The sequence below is a fragment of the Cuculus canorus genome, chromosome 17, assembly GCF_017976375.1.
Source record: "Cuculus canorus isolate bCucCan1 chromosome 17, bCucCan1.pri, whole genome shotgun sequence".
NCBI classification, from domain to species: Eukaryota; Metazoa; Chordata; class Aves; order Cuculiformes; family Cuculidae; genus Cuculus; species Cuculus canorus.
The window spans coordinates 12059144-12074718 of NC_071417.1; the positions used below are offsets into that span (position 1 = coordinate 12059144).

The 15575-nt window shown below is 44.7% G+C and overlaps 1 protein-coding gene across 1 annotated transcript in view; it reads right to left on the minus strand.

Moving 5' to 3' along the window:
* HORMAD2 (HORMA domain containing 2) overlaps nucleotides 1-15575 on the minus strand; it is a 29582-nt gene that overhangs the window by 10363 nt on the left and 3644 nt on the right. Inside the window, exons 2-11 of the mRNA XM_009557320.2 lie at nucleotides 13829-13919; nucleotides 12310-12454; nucleotides 10837-10900; nucleotides 9797-9833; nucleotides 8500-8520; nucleotides 7577-7603; nucleotides 6207-6274; nucleotides 3215-3366; nucleotides 2128-2381; nucleotides 1177-1285 (exon numbers count right to left, since the gene is read on the minus strand). Coding sequence (XP_009555615.2) covers nucleotides 1177-1285; nucleotides 2128-2381; nucleotides 3215-3366; nucleotides 6207-6274; nucleotides 7577-7603; nucleotides 8500-8520; nucleotides 9797-9833; nucleotides 10837-10900; nucleotides 12310-12454; nucleotides 13829-13879 — 928 coding nt within the window. The 5' untranslated portion in view covers nucleotides 13880-13919. The remainder of the gene's footprint in view (nucleotides 1-1176; nucleotides 1286-2127; nucleotides 2382-3214; nucleotides 3367-6206; nucleotides 6275-7576; nucleotides 7604-8499; nucleotides 8521-9796; nucleotides 9834-10836; nucleotides 10901-12309; nucleotides 12455-13828; nucleotides 13920-15575) is intronic.

The window sequence follows — 15575 nt, forward strand, 5'->3', positions numbered from 1 at the left end:
CGCTGTAGAAAAACCCCATGCCTGATTTGAAACCGTGTAACCTTCGCTCCCAGGCCATGCCAACTCCTCTCAATGAAGCTCAGGGGAGACCTTATCACCATCTACCAGTACATAAAGGGTGACCATCAAGAGGATGGAGACTCCCTTTTTACGATGAATCACATGGAAAAGACAAGGGGTGGAAGTTGCTCCTGAGGGTATTCCAGCCGTATTCAAGAAGAAATAGAGAATGATTAAACACTGGAATAATCTCCAAAGGGAAGCGGTGGATTCCTCTATGCTGGACACTTTTAAGGCTCAGCTTGACAGGGTGCTGGGCCATTTAAACTATAGATCACGTATAAGGTTGGACCAGATGATCTCTAAGGTCCCTTCCAACCTGGCACTAAGTAATTCTTAAACCCCATTTTAACCTGATTTCCTAATGCATGTTGTCCATCCAGGAGAGGGGGTACATGGGAAGGAGGGGAGCTCTCCCTGGCTACTGACCCAATTATACAGTTTCAATAACATTTGATGGGGGACCTCAAAGTGCATGAAAACAGGCAACTGCTTAGAGGGGTAAGATCCTATTAACATCCCCACGGTGGAAAAAGCGGGCAGGATGAGTTCATCACTTATTAGTCATCGGAGATTCTGCAGGAGAAAGACCTGCAAAGGTGACTTCATAGACAAAAATGCTGCTTTATAACACCGCCTAGAGATGTCACAAATGCTATTTGCCATTTCGTCACTAGATGGTATTGTTCCACAGGCTATATCGGAGGGCCTCAAAGGTTAAACACGGTGTAGCAGAAGCTAGGATGACTGAAGTGACAGAGAGGCAGATTTTTGTCATGTATGTTCATGTATGCTTTCACATATGGAAGTCATTAGCAAAATTAAACCGTAACAGCTAAGGGAAAAGAGCCTTGGTGGAAATGTAGATAGTGTGACTCGGTATTGATGAACTGTGCACTTCCTCCGTGTTTGAAAGAAATTGCTGAGATAAAGAGGTGGAAAGATGTTGATATAAACCTGAATGTTTCTCTTAACAAACCTAGAGGCCCTTTATACATTTCAATCTAATCTGACACAGAATTCAAACAGCCTGACAAACTGTCCATCCACTTCAAAGTGAGAAAATCTAAATGTTAAGGAGACATTAGCTCCTCAGTTTTGAAACTGAGTGTTTACCAGTAGCCAGAAGGCAAACAGAAGATGTTTCCGTTTTCCAGCCAGGATGGGAGTCCCTTCCGTCCTCTCCACACTCACGTGAATCTGCTCTGACAGGGAGAGGCTGATTCTGTAAAGCAAATGATGCTTTGTCTTAATACCATAACCTAAAAAACATGGCAAGGTGACAAATACATAAACACAGCACTAATAGATTTTTATAGATCTTCAGAGTCCAGACCTTCCTTCTCCAAAGCTGACAGGTCTTTCAAGAGAAAAAAAAGACTAAGAAACAACAGAATTCCAATCTAAACGGCTTCCTGTCTTCATGAGTGAGTTATGTTGGGGTTATTCCCTAGCACTGACCACCTAGAATTAAATCATGCCTCTGACCTACCAGTCCAGGCTGTCCCTCCTGCCATTTTGGGGAGGCACCACCAGAGGACCACACATTCTAGCCTGGTGTCCAAAGAAATCATCTGGATTACCTGCTGAAGGTGCCTCTCCTCCACTAAGCATGGAGGGGGCCTAGAGAAACCTGACACTGCACATAACTTTTAGACGGCTAGAGGCAAGCGGAAAGAATCCCACCTCGCCACTCAGTGGGACATAGCTCAGTCCTGAGAAAAGGCAAGCAGAGATGCCATTTCTGCTCTTTTTTTTCTGGTTTGTGCATGCCTGTGTATACACGTGTGTGTTTGTGTGTGTGTGTGTTGTGCGTCTCTGCAGAATCACTGCTCTCTTTCAGGAGAGCAGACTAGATTCAATCAATCAGTGGGTATGTTGGAATGAAATTCACTTTCTGGCTACGGCTTTCCAGCCTCGGTGCTCAATCCGCTGCAGCACTGCTGCCCTAATCAAGCTGTCACCTTTATTAAACTAGGATTGTGAGATACGTTTTTTTTTTTAAGGAGAGTTTTGCTAAATAAACTCCATTCCTCCAGCGAGAACTGAACAGAGCTGTTTCTATACCTTCGTGCTCTCCTCCTCTTCCTCTTCATCACAGTCCAACCCTTGATGGGAGATCTCAGTAGGACCATTCTTCTGGATAAGGTTGCTTTCAGCTGAGCCCATTCTTTCCTTTTCCGTTGTCACTCTAACTTTCATGAGGTGGAAGCCGGTGGAGACTGACCCTACTCTCAGGTTGACAGGATCACCGTCAAAAAACAGGTCACCAGGGCTGCCAGCATCTCTAAAGCCTGGGGGCTGGTAATCTTCGGGAGTTACTACACAGGGAGAAAGAACCCACTGATGTCAGAGAAATCAAGTTCCATCTCTCCTTAATCTGATTTAGAAAGAACTAGCACATACCAGCCTCAAGTAACAATATCGACTACTAAAAATATTCTGGTTTTTTTTTCAGGAAGAAGGGAGAGAATGCAAAGGAAAAAATAAGCTGAGCAAATCTAATCAGGAAGCTCCAAGAAATAACAACTTTAGGGTGCTGAGATACCATTAACACGCTCAACTTTCTGGAGCAGAACCCAACAAATGTAGGATGCCTGTTCCTTAAAATAAGAAACAAACAAACAAAGCTGTGGAGAAAGATGTGTCCTTTTCACACTGCGTGGTTGTACTTCTCACATAGATGTTCAACCCCTTTTTAAAAAGCATCTGCATCTTTGCATGTCGGAAGGATTTACTGTTGCTCACTGTTATCACTTAACAGCTCCTATAATTTCACCTTTCTATGCTTTACTTTCTCCATAACCCTCTTGTGACAGGACAAGAAGCAGTGGTTTTAAACTAAGGGAGGGGAGATTTAGACTGGATATAAGGAAGAAATGTTTTACAATGAGGGTGGTGAAACACTGGCACAGGTTGCCCAGGGAGGTGGTGGAGGCCCCATGCCTGGAAACACTCAAGGCCAGGCTAGATGGGGTCCTGAGGAACCTGATCCAGTTGAAGATGTCCCTGCTCCTACAGGGGGTTGAACTGGATGACCTGTAAAGTTCCCTTCCAAGACAAAGCATTCTATGATTCTGTAGGGGCTCACAATTATCACAGAAGCTGATGGAAAGGGAATTTTTTCCAAGAGCACACGCTGCTCCCCACCTACCATCATTGTAGTAGAGGAGTTTCATGGTCAGGGTAATGTCGTTGGGAAGCGGGCCGAGGTTTTGCATTAACAGGTACAGTTTCCGGATCAGCAGCCTGCTGGCCTCTTTAATGTCCTCACTGCGCACTCCATTCACAAAGTTCATTTGGTTGCTACAGTCGGAAGAAGAATAACAGATTTGTTTTCCTCAGTCATGAATATTCACGATCTAACTACAAATACAGTGCGCCCACTGACTTGTTGGAACCACCAGCAATAAAGCTACAATGCCTTTATGTAATTTCCAGATAAACAGGGAAGTGAAACAGGCTCCAGGGATGGGGTGACATGGGCAAAACAACTGCTCTAAACTAAGAGGCATGGCATTTGCATTTGAACAGACTTTGTAGCTGGGGCAATGGACCTCATTATACACAAAAGTCATGACTCACTTGTTTGAACATGATTAAACTGAATCAAAGGACCATAAAAGAAGTGGCTTTCACCTAAGCAATCTCAGGAATGAGAGGAATGAGGTGAGAGTCCCATATAAAGCCGATTCATCACTGGGGCTATTTTCAAGTCCATTTTGCAGTTTGAAGAGAAGTGAATTTTATGCTCTCACTTCAATTCCACGTAAGAAAAACAAGCTCAGAAGTGCATTTTTCACAAGTGACTAAGGGGCATTCCTCTCACCTCCTTCACCCACCCAAATGTCAGCTGGCTGGTTTGAGCACGCAGTCTAGACAAGCTGAAGGGACTGCAGAAGGGGATGAATCGCCCTCTGGAGGAGTTTGTTTCTCTTGACTACGGGGGTAGGTGAGACGAGAAGCCTAGGTCAGTCAGCTACCTCGAGACGGTTAAAGATGGATTAGATGAGTCACTATGTGACTAAGGAAACTAAACTTCCTTAGCTTTCAATGGGAAGGAGTCATAAAAACATGTGGCTCTCCCATCACAAAATGATATCTCTGGGAGACTCCTGGCAGGTAGACGACACCTTACACAGACTCGATCATCTTGAACACAGTCATCCTAAACTGCTTCAAAAGCAGTAATTAATCTAAGAGAGGTGAGAGAATCCCAGGGCTCTATTTAACTGACTAAACCACTAGAAGGAACAGCTTCACTAAGACTGATTTCCCTTTCCAGCTGAAGCTTCTTGGCTTGTCATAAAAACCGAGTGGCTGTCGAACAGCTTGAATTCCCAGGGTATGCAAGGAATGGGTTGGTGGGCTCCGAAATGCCAGCAGCAAAACTCTGTGCTGAGTACACTGTGCTGTCAGATTAAACCGTGGATGTTCAGAAGTGTATGTTGAGTGAGAGCACACGTGCTGGCAATGCCTAAGGCAGAGTAAAGAGGAGGCAGACCTTCTCTTACACATCACCTTCACAAGTCTCGGGATTAGCGGACTAGAAATGAAAAGGGGAAAGGTAACAAGTAAAAAAGAGATTTTGATAGGAAAGAACAGGTCAAGTATTGGTTCAATATGGGAATAAGATTGTGAAGCTGATGAGGCAAGGCATCAAAGGTAGAGGCTGAGGAACTGAACGTCTCAGAAGGACTGGGAACCATGGCAAGCAATTCCTCCAAAATTCATCTAAAATAAAGCAGAGACCATCTAGGAGAAAGTTGCCCTTTTCCACTCAGATACAATGATGCAGATCCAGAAAATGCGTGTAACGGAATTATTACCTCAGAGTTTGCCTATGGCCATAAACCCTGCAGGTGTATAAAGGCAGCGTTATCCGCTGAAGGAGCCGATAGCAATGATGACCCAATATTCTGATTATCACTCACAACTGCAGGTACTTACCTGATCCCACGCTAGCAGTGTCAGTCACTGCGGAAACAGAACAGAGCCCAGGAATCCGTTGCCACAGGCTTTGAAGCCTCAGAGCAGAATGAGATTTTGACAGAACAGATACAAACACAACAGCAAGGTGATGTAGCTTCTTTTTGGCCTGTACCATGACACCAAGGGATGTCCATCTGGGGACTTGTTATTTCTAGGAACTAATGGCAAGAGCCATCTGATCTTTCAGATCCCAAAGGTCTCCTCTTTCCCTTAGGGTAGAGAGGACAACTGACAGCAGCTTTAAAGCAGAAACAGGGTACAGTCATCAGAACACTCCAGACTCAGACATTGTTCAGCTTTGCCCAAGAGAAAATCTTTTTGCCACATATTACAAGTGATGCAGATGTGTTTAGGGGTAGAGTGGCAAACAGCACTACAGGAATGTCGTGGAGGAGCTTCCTGAGGAGCATACAGACAGCAGAGCTCTCTTGCTATACAGGCAGGTTCCAAGGCCCTAAGATCCATCTTTCACCAAGAGCAACTGCTGAAGAAAACTAAAACTGGGTTAATTCTTTTTCTTTGCTTTGGTTGTAGCCAACAGCTTTTGATAGTGTTTATTTCAAACTACACGGGATTATGGCCACAAAACACAGCTTTAAAATGTCTAATAGACAGAGCCAAAATGATGCAAAAAGCTGCCGCTTCCTGCCAAATGTTTTGCAGCATCAACTCAGGCATCATAAGCGAAAGTTCTCTTGGGTCACCCACACAAGACCGCTCAAGTGGAATACAATGCAAATGCTCAGGGGAATAATTCTGGGTTCGGGATCGTGGTGAAAGGGATCATATCTGGAAATGCTCCCCTGGAAAGCATAAGGCTGTCTTGTGGAAGGACACTTGTTATTAGTTGAGACAGTAGCAAGTTCAACAGAAGCGCTGGTTTCTGCATCGCTACCCTGATTAGGCACCGCTTCTATAAACCATCCTGATTTCAGTTCTGGTGTGCTTTGAGTGCCTCGCCGTGCTATGTAACAGCATTTCTGCTCCTCAGCTCGGCAGTTCACATCCTGCAGGGTGAACATCCTCAACTCTGATGATATTTACAGCTGCTTAGTGACTCAGACATGCTCTAATCATACAGCGCAGTTTCTTCTCAAAGCTTCAAGAACCCAGTTTTCACTGTGTAATCCTGAGAAGTAAACCAAAACTATTACCTGCTGATGTCCATCTGGGGCACCTCATTTTTGTACTTGAATTTGAATTGATACAGTTCAGTCACTATCTGGAGATTTAATGAGAGAGGGAAAGAGAAGAAACAGATCTCTTTCAACAACCAGTGCAAAGGTGTGCATTGAACTTAGCACTGTCCTTGCACAACATTATGCCAAAGCACAGCATTACTTTAATTTAACTCTACTGTTGCTTGCACAGGCTTTGGCAAATCATCTTAACAACCACAGCTTACCTAGCAGTGAAAGAATCATAAAATAATCGCAAAAAGAATCATAAAAGAATCGTGTCCTTCCACTTCCTCTGCGGGCCTGGCTCCGCAGCCTAAATCTCTACTGCAGCTCTGTGGACAGCCAAGCATCACAACGTACGCACGTCCTCCCTTACTGAGAGGAAAAATGTGAGGCTGCATGGGTGATGCAGTGTCACAAGGAAGCCTGGCCACAAGTTCTGTACGGGGACAAGGGCCTGGAGGACTCTAATTACTAGGAAATACAAACTGTGTTGCATGGGCAAGTTTCTGAAATTCATTGGTCTCGGATGTTTTTTACAAAAACCAGTTGATTTTCCGTTTAAAAGGGCAGGATTTGCTATGATTTTAGAGAATAAAATAATGAGGAAGAGCAGACTGCTTCACCACAAGAGAAAGGACTTATTGTAGTCCAATTCCATGCCTATAATTCACATTTTCCAGAGGCAATGAGGTTGAATAGTAGGACTTCAGCTGAGCCCTTAACTTTGAGCCTTCCTTAGAAATCTCAGCCTCTGTGTGGATTAAACTCTTCCTCCCTCCACAGATGCTGAGGTGCGACGCAGAAGAACTGCAATCAGGTCAGTAAAGAACCTGCAGCCGTTCTCTGTGTCTGCTCTGCCGAGACAGCAGGGATACAGAACCTCGCTTATACCTCACACTACACTAGATGTAGACAAAGTAGAAACATAACTACACAAACATCCCAGATCTGAAGTGACTGCTAACTTCTGTCCTAAACTTCTCTGCAAAAAAAAAAAAGAACCCAGGTCTCTTGTCACCACTGCAGTTATAAAAGTGGTTTGTAAAAGAATGATTTTGAATTTCCCATTTTTTTCTCTTCAGGAAAGAAAACCAAAACCAGGAACATGCCCATTAGTTGGCTGTTAACATCCCTGGGCCCTCAGCCTAGTGCCTGGCAGGAGCATTTGATCACAATCCAGCTCACTGAGCTGTCATTCTTGAGAGAATGCAGAAGAAGAGAAACAGGGTCACCAAGCAGTTATGTCAGAGGAGAATTTAAATTTACAAGACCACTCTGAATACAAATCTACTCACCCATGCCTTCAGCTGCCTCAAAGATTAATTAAGATTCTTTCTTACCTCCGGTTCCTCGGGATTGGTGTAAATCTGTTATAAGAAAGCACAGTGAAGGCATTCTCCCCTTGGGTAATTTGAATCAGTGAAAAGTGACTAAACAATGATATTTTCACGTTACAGCAAAGATTGTACTATCTTTAGCATGGGATCAGAGAAAGGAACGGCTGAGAAACAGCTTCCTCTATCAGCAGTCGATACTTACCACTTCAAAGACAGGTAGAAGACACTCGTCTCTGTCATTGTGGAGGAATGAGGTTCATTCCCATTCCAGCCCTCACAGGCAACTGTTGATCCTTGCAATTTAACTACTTGGATTATGCACGGAACAGACCCATAGCATACCTGTACTTCACCATGAGAGGGGTGAGACACTGGCACAGGTTGCCCAGGGAAGTTGTGGCTGCCCCATCCCTGGAGGTGTTCCAGGCCAGGTTGGATGGGGCTTGGGCAGCCTGAGCCAGTGGGAGGTGTCCCTGCCCATGGCAGGAGGGTTGGAACTGGATGATCTTTAAGGTCTCTTCCAACCCTAACTATTCTATGATAGCTCTCTGTGCTTTACAGAGAACCAGGGCAAAAAACTCACTATGTAACGCCAGCGTGTGGTTTCATACTCTTCTGGCAAAGGGAAATAGAAAAGAGACAGCAGCTTCCAAGGGGGGAGGCAAGAGTTTGAAAGAAGCAACGATAGGAAGCTCATGAAAGCACTTCTAGGAGTTTAAGGACACATGTAAGGCCTCAGGGTCAGAAGTCTGTCATACTGAGTAGGTTATATTCACCGTATGTAAGAAAGGGCACTGCTCTTTAAAAACTACATGCATTTTGACTTCCTCTTAAAAAAGGCACCAATGGGATGACACAACCTTGACTCCTCATCTCTTTCGAGCAGGGAGGGGGGGAAAAAAACCACTTTGTGTTCATATACTTACTGCTAGGACAGCAACGTGTAACTAAGGAGGGAAAAATAAAACAAAATCAGAGTCTAACACTAGCGGGCAAGGAAAAGACAGACAATCACAAACGAGCTGCCTGCGTACAGTGAGGGAACGGGGACACGCAACAAACGGTGCTTTAAGAACCTTCCTGCAGTCTTCACAGCACAGCATCAGCAACATCTAGTGGCCAGTGTGCTTGGCTTTACTGCAGTTTCCCAGGAAAACAACTGCGCACTCAGAGCTCTCTCTCGGGATTCTCATTCAAACAAATAAATTTAAACAAGATTTAAACAAATCTCCAAAGGTGGCGCCAATTTAAAACTCCTTTACAAGAGTGCCCATCCCTACTGAAGACTAATACTTGCTCTCTGCTATTGAACTCCCCAAAGATATTTGATTTATCTTATAGCATGGGACTACTCTTGAAAACAATCCTAGAAAATATATTAAATTGCTCGTTTTTTTCCTTAATCCTTGTCAAATAACAGGTTAATTTATGTCTCTTGAATAGCAGAGGACTAAATACCACCTAGACCTATCGACAATTGATAAAATGAGTTCACAATGTTCAGAAGTCTCTCACGCACGCTGACGGTTGTACTGATGTAAGGAGCCCATCTGATCATCAGTGCCAAAGCTAACAGCGCTTCACCTGCCCCAACTGAGAGTTGGATTGATGAGCAGTGCTGACAGAGACGACAACAGTTGGGAATGTTTCCTGCATAGAGCAGTGTTTATTTGAGAATCAGCCAGGAATGTGATCACTTTCTGACTGATTCTGTCCTGGAACCAGTTCTATACCTTACTTGATGGATGACTTTGCCAAACCAGTAATAAATTCTGAACCCAAGAGGAAATTCTAGGAGGGTTAGAGAGGATGATGAGGGGATGAAAATGAAGGAAAGCAGAAGCGCTTTCTCTCTCAAGAAAGCAGGCATGGAGATCAAGAGCTCAGTTCTGACTGGCAGTGTCTCTATCCAGACAGTAGAGAACACAAATGTAGAACGCAGAACTATGGGAAATCCACGTTGGGCTGCAAATTCATTCACACACCATATACAGGCAAGCCCAGAGAGCAACGGCAGCCAATATTTGGGCTCAAGGAATAAAACCCCAAATCTCATGTATACATACTCAGGGATAGGTCTTGCCCCTACCCCACAGCTGCAAATGTGTATAGTGTGCATGCCAGATCACTACAAAAACATAAAGCAGGAAAGGGAAGACACTTTTGTCCATACTTTATGAAAATATACGAAACATCATGAAAAAAAAACATGAAAAAACTTACATACTGCCTATCCAAAGCATCAAAACAACCTTGGATCCTGCCAGGGAAAAACATGTTAGTATATATACCAGTAATATTTAACTCCTGATCTGTAAACACACACATCAGTTACAGTTCAAAGTGCACTTTTTCTGGAATTAAAACAGCTAGTAACATTTTGGGCTTGTGAAGTCCTTTTCAGGTCAACAGTTATAAAGGTACTTCCCTCCCATCTGTGTGTTGTTTATACTTCTGGGGCCATCTCCTGTCAGCCTGCAGCCAACTTAAATCCTGACAAAGACAAGGATTCACGGCCTCAGGCTGGCTCCAAGTGCTCTAGTTCTGCTCTCCAGCTTGCTCTCCCATGGCTCTTGTCCCATTGGCCTGTAGAGAGCTTGGCTGGAACTTCAAGCTGAGCACAGCCTGACATGTCTGGTCTTGTAAATGCTTTGTTATCTGATGCAGAGTTTACAGCTATGGACATTCTTAAAGCAGTAAATATTATTTAAGGTAGCAATGGTCAGATATTTACTCTGAGCCAAAGGATGTGCAGCTAGGTATCTCCTCAGCACATCAAAATCTACTTTCTGCTTGCTGGGAACCTGCCAGCTCTGAAATACACCCTAAATACCACACAAGACAGTGGGAGGTGTTCAGACACAGTATCCAGAGAGATAAAATATTGTACATACTTAAAAGAACAAGCTACGAGAGTCTCCATAAAAGTGAAAAGAGAAAACAGTAAACAACAACAGAATTGATCTCATGATTTTCCTGCCTCTCTCTCCGTACCTACGCTGCCTGGGTGTTGTCTGGGGCCTGACCATGACCTCACTACAGCTGACACTTCAACAGACCTTGAACTCACATGATTCTGGTCAGCTAATTCTGTCTTGCTTACGCACAGGGCCAAGCACACACGCTGCAGCAGTGGGAGCCGGACTGGCATAGCCGGTAGTATTGGGTATAATGTTTTCAAATTCAGGAAGGAGAAGAATGCAAAGGGTAGATGTCTTGCTATTCAGCACAATCTTGTCTTAGTTTCGCTGTTACTCACTTACCACTTGACTATCTGCAATGATCCCAGACAGCTTTTATCTTCACGGAGAATTTTTAGACAGAGGTCTGCAAAACCAGATTTAGCACAGTTACAACCCTTATCACAGCTGCCGGGCAAACACTGAAACTAGGCCAGCCACCCTCTGACTTCTGGATAAAATGCTTTATCTGGAGGTCCTTCCTGAGCGGAAATGTTGGGTTTCCACATAGCCCCAGGTGTGCTGACACAAGCTTATTGTTGCAATTTCAAATGTCATGACTCTTCTCAGATGCTCTGGGCTCTCCCAGAAGTGCTCGTTATGGCTTCATTTCAGTATACCAGCAGCTTCCCTCCTCTCCTCCCTCCTTTCTGCTCCCACCTATTCCCCAGTCCCTAACAACACCTTCACTTCTGCATTCGGACTTCACACCAGCAGCTTCAATCCTCATCTCCCTCCTCTTCTCTGCTCCCACCTATTCCCCAGTCCCTTACAACACCTTCACTTCTGCATTCAGACTTCACCAACATCCGTACATTGTACACGACTGTGCACAGAATAAACTGCTTCTGTTAAGCTTTTCCACACTATTCCTTCTGCCTCTATTTTCAAGCGTTCAGAAAGAGGAAACCCACAAGAATGAAGAGGTGAATTAATAACACCTCAGGATTCAACCAAAGAGCACTCAAAGGCAAGAGCAGGCCAGACATTAACATTCTTGATCAAATAGGCACTTGAAAGACCTGACGTTTGATTAGAAAGAGTAGTGTCTTTTTAAGCCTAGGTGATCAAGAGCCAATTTGGGATTCCCTGGGCCCTCAACCAATCCACAAAGCACACATGACCACATTTCAGGACAGCTAACTGTATAGGTAAGAACATGGAAGCAGACTGGAATGCATGGAAAGACATTTCACATCCTACCAACACATCTTGGACTAACATAAAGTTGCTGATGAATCAAAGTATCATTAATTCTTGTGATACTACAATAAGACTTTGGTTCTTCTTTTTTTTTTTCCTTAAAGTTACATGAGAAAAATTTCACAGAGAAAATAAACCAAATGAAAACCCAAACAAATCTAATTTCAGTCTGCAAGGAAAGCTCAAAATGTGAGCCTCCAGGGCTCAATTGCCCAATGGCAAACAAAATACACCAAACAGAGCTAATTTTTAAATACTTACTGATTTTTAAGTAAGTATTTAAGCAGGGCACCCTGCTGCCCCTGGGGCCTGGCAATACTGAGGAATGATTATAGACCAAAAGAAACACTGTCAGAAAAGCCATGAGTTGCCAAGAGCTCTAGGTTGTCTCTGTGCTCTCCATCTATCTGATGCAGAAGCACTGTCTGCATCCAGATTCAGGAAGGCCCGTCAGCTAACTTCCCAGTAAATGGAACTGATATATCTGAGCACCTGGAAGCTAGCAGAAAAAACAGATAGTAGCTGAAACAGAGCAAGTAGGTTTAAGAATTCAGCACAAACTGATAGTGTTACCATCCAAATAGCGAGTTCCATAAGAGCTCTCTGGGAAGAGCCCTCTCATGTACGTGATACAGGACACGGAGGTGGCCAGGAGCCTTTTTACCAGCACTGCAGACTGCTGCTCCGTAGTGATTTTGTCGGGGAACAACAGTGATTCCTGAAAAAGAAGGGCAAAGTCAAAAATAGCATTGTTCTAGGTTAACACAGGGAACATAGAATCACAGAATAGTTTGGGTTGGAAGGGACCGTAAAGATCATCTAGTTCCAAACCCCCTGCCATGGGAAGGGACATCTCCCACTGGATCAGGCTGCCCAAGGCCCATCCAACCTGGCCTGGAACCTCTCCAGGGATGGGGCAGCCACAACTTCTCTGGGCAACCTGGGCCAGGGCCTCATCCCTCTCATGGGGAAGAAATTCTTCCTAATGTCCAGTCTAAATCTGCCCCTCTCCAGTTTATACCCATTGCTCCATGTCCTGTCACTCCAAGCCTTTGTGAACACTCCCTCTCCAGCTTTCTTGTAGGCCTCCTTCAGGTACTGGAAGGTCGCTATAAGGTCTCCTTGGAGCCTTCTCTTCTCCAGGCTGAACAACCCCAACTCTCTCAGCCTGTCCTCGTAGCAAAGGTGCTGCAGCCCTCTGATCATCCTTGTAGCCTCCTCTGGACCTGTTCCAACAGCTCCATATCCTTCTTATGTTGAGGATTCCAGAACTGGACACAGGACTCACAAGATGAAGTCTCACAAGAGAGGAACAGAGGGGCAGAATCACCTCCTTCAACCAGCTGGCCACGCTGCTTTTGACGCAGCCCAGGGTATGGTATGTATATAGATATCACTGTCAGCAGGTGGAAAGAGAGGTCAACAGCCGAGTTTAACATTTCTCTGGTCTTCATACTACACAGAGAGGACTCAGCTCTAGCAGAGGTGGGACTGAATGTTTTAAGTATAGTTATCAATGGCTCCAGCATGATTCACTCACACATTAGTTATTCCTTCCCCTTTTATCATGGCTGAGCGCTCCCACTCCCTCCGCTGCACCGAGGCTGGTTCTTAACAACCACCCTTAGAAAAGGGGGTGTACGGCCTCCTACCAGCTCGGTGCTACAGAGTTAACGGCAGAGTTGTGCCGGTGTGGCAGAGCCTTTGTTGAGATCTGACAGCAGACGGAGCCTCCCAGCGCCAAACACAGGCCGAATGTCTTCAGGGTGGTTTTAAGTCAGAGTCACACACCTGCGACTGGAGCAGACACTGTGTGACTTCAATGTGAACCATCTCAGCAGAAAGCACGCTGAATTTAAGTCCTCTATTCATGCTTTGCTTTCCTCCTGCTAATAAAGCCCTTCGTGCACCTAATGAACCTTCATTTATTTAGTCAAATACACCTCAAAGCTCTGTGCTGTACTCACTAATAATAATCCAACCAAGAACAGAGCAGACAGCAAAAAGCATTCCCACGTCACCGGGTGAAGGCGTGCCAGATATAAAATTAGGAGTTAAGATTGTTAGAACCATCAGATTTCAAGGTTTTTACCTTAGAGGGCTTTTTCTTGGGCCTGGTCTGTAAAAGCTGACAAGTGGCCATCTTGTCTCCCAAAGGCCTTCCTTCCACCTGTCATTAAAACCTGGGGGAGGGGAGGGGAGGGAAGACATGAAACACCTGGAAAATACAGAGACATTCCTAATTCTCCTCTTCCTGAAGCTAACAATAAGACTTTTTTTTCAGCCTTATTCAGGTCTGAAAGCTAATTGCCAGCCAGGAAAGCTAAAGAAAAGCAAAGCAAACCAAAGAGACTCCACAGTGCTGTGGGTCTGCAGAGCAGGAAAATCCTCTATTCCCTGGGAAACAATCAATAGTGTTTGAAATTCACAGCCATGACTGCACCTGGTGTCAGCCGGCGCCGCTTCAAAATGCATTTCTCGTATTGCAAACCACCAATGTTAATTCCTGCAACCGTTAAAAAGCGCAAAGGGGGAACGAGAAAGAATGGGAAGTCTGCCAAAAGCAGCCAATAATTTAGCAAGGGTAAGTAGGAGAGGCGCTAACATCAATCCTGGTCAGAATAAAGGAATGATTCTTCAGGGATACCTTGAAAGGGAGGAAATAAAAGGGAAGAAAGAAGAGAGCAAAGTCCATATTGTTTCCATGAAAGCGGGCCCTGTTAGACGAGTCTGGATTAAAGAAGAAAATCTTCCTACGAGAATGGAAAAGCTGATTGAGAAAAACAATAATGTGGACTCTACAAGTTGTGCACTTCAGGGAGGTGCTTAACTTAGCACCGGCTGACAACTTGATTAAAAACTTCCATTAGATGGCATTAACAAGGCATGAGCTACCCGGTTTGAAGAACGTCTTGCTGGGAGATCCCCACACACAGTTGCTAACGAGGAGCCCTTAACGAGAGGAACCACCACACACAGGTCCCCGAAGAAGCCTTGTCTGCAGCCAGTCAATATTTCTATTAACAACCTAAATAATAACATCGAGATGGTGGGTTGATTTAATCCGTGGCAGAATGCAGCGAGCAGCACGCTTTTATCAAAACACTTGATCTAATCTTGTTCTGCATTTGTACCTTTCCAGCTTTTCTTTCCATGAAGGCCTCATTTCCATTAGCTGTCAGTCATTAAGTCATGTTGATTGGAACATGTTGTCAGCTTTTATGCTAAATTTAGCGCTTCATTTATTAATGAGGATGGATTACAGCTATGAAAGTATATTTAAACAAATATACACCTGCAAAATGTTGAAGATGTTAAATATTTTCAGAAAGGATTTTATTTTTACTCATGATTGGCACAGCGCTGCGAACAGGGCTGGAATGCAATTAAAGCCAACAAAAGCATTATTCCGACATGAGGTTATTAGCTAAATAAAGCTGATTTAAATGAGCCAGAGATAAGAAAATGTGTTTTCTGCAACATGCTGCATCTACAATTTATGTAGTGTGCAAGGAAACATTGCTGAGACTGAGCTTCTCTCTCTGAGCAGCCTGGTTTGGAGCAGGCTGCCCTCCAGCCTTGCCCTCTCACCTTGGCCAAACCTGGGCTTGCTCTGGGACTGGGATAGGAGAGAAGGTGTCCCAGCTTCCCAGGGGTCCCTGAGGTGGGGGTGGTGGTCCTTAAAGCTGGGGAGGGTGGAGGGGAGCCCTGAGGAGCAGGAAGGGGGCTGAGATCTGCTGCTTAAAGGGCACCTGAGGTGTCTCTGTGGCACTTAGAGGGTCCCTGAGGCAGGAGAAGACCCTGAAAGAGGGTGTCAGTGATGGGTGGGGGGTGTCTCC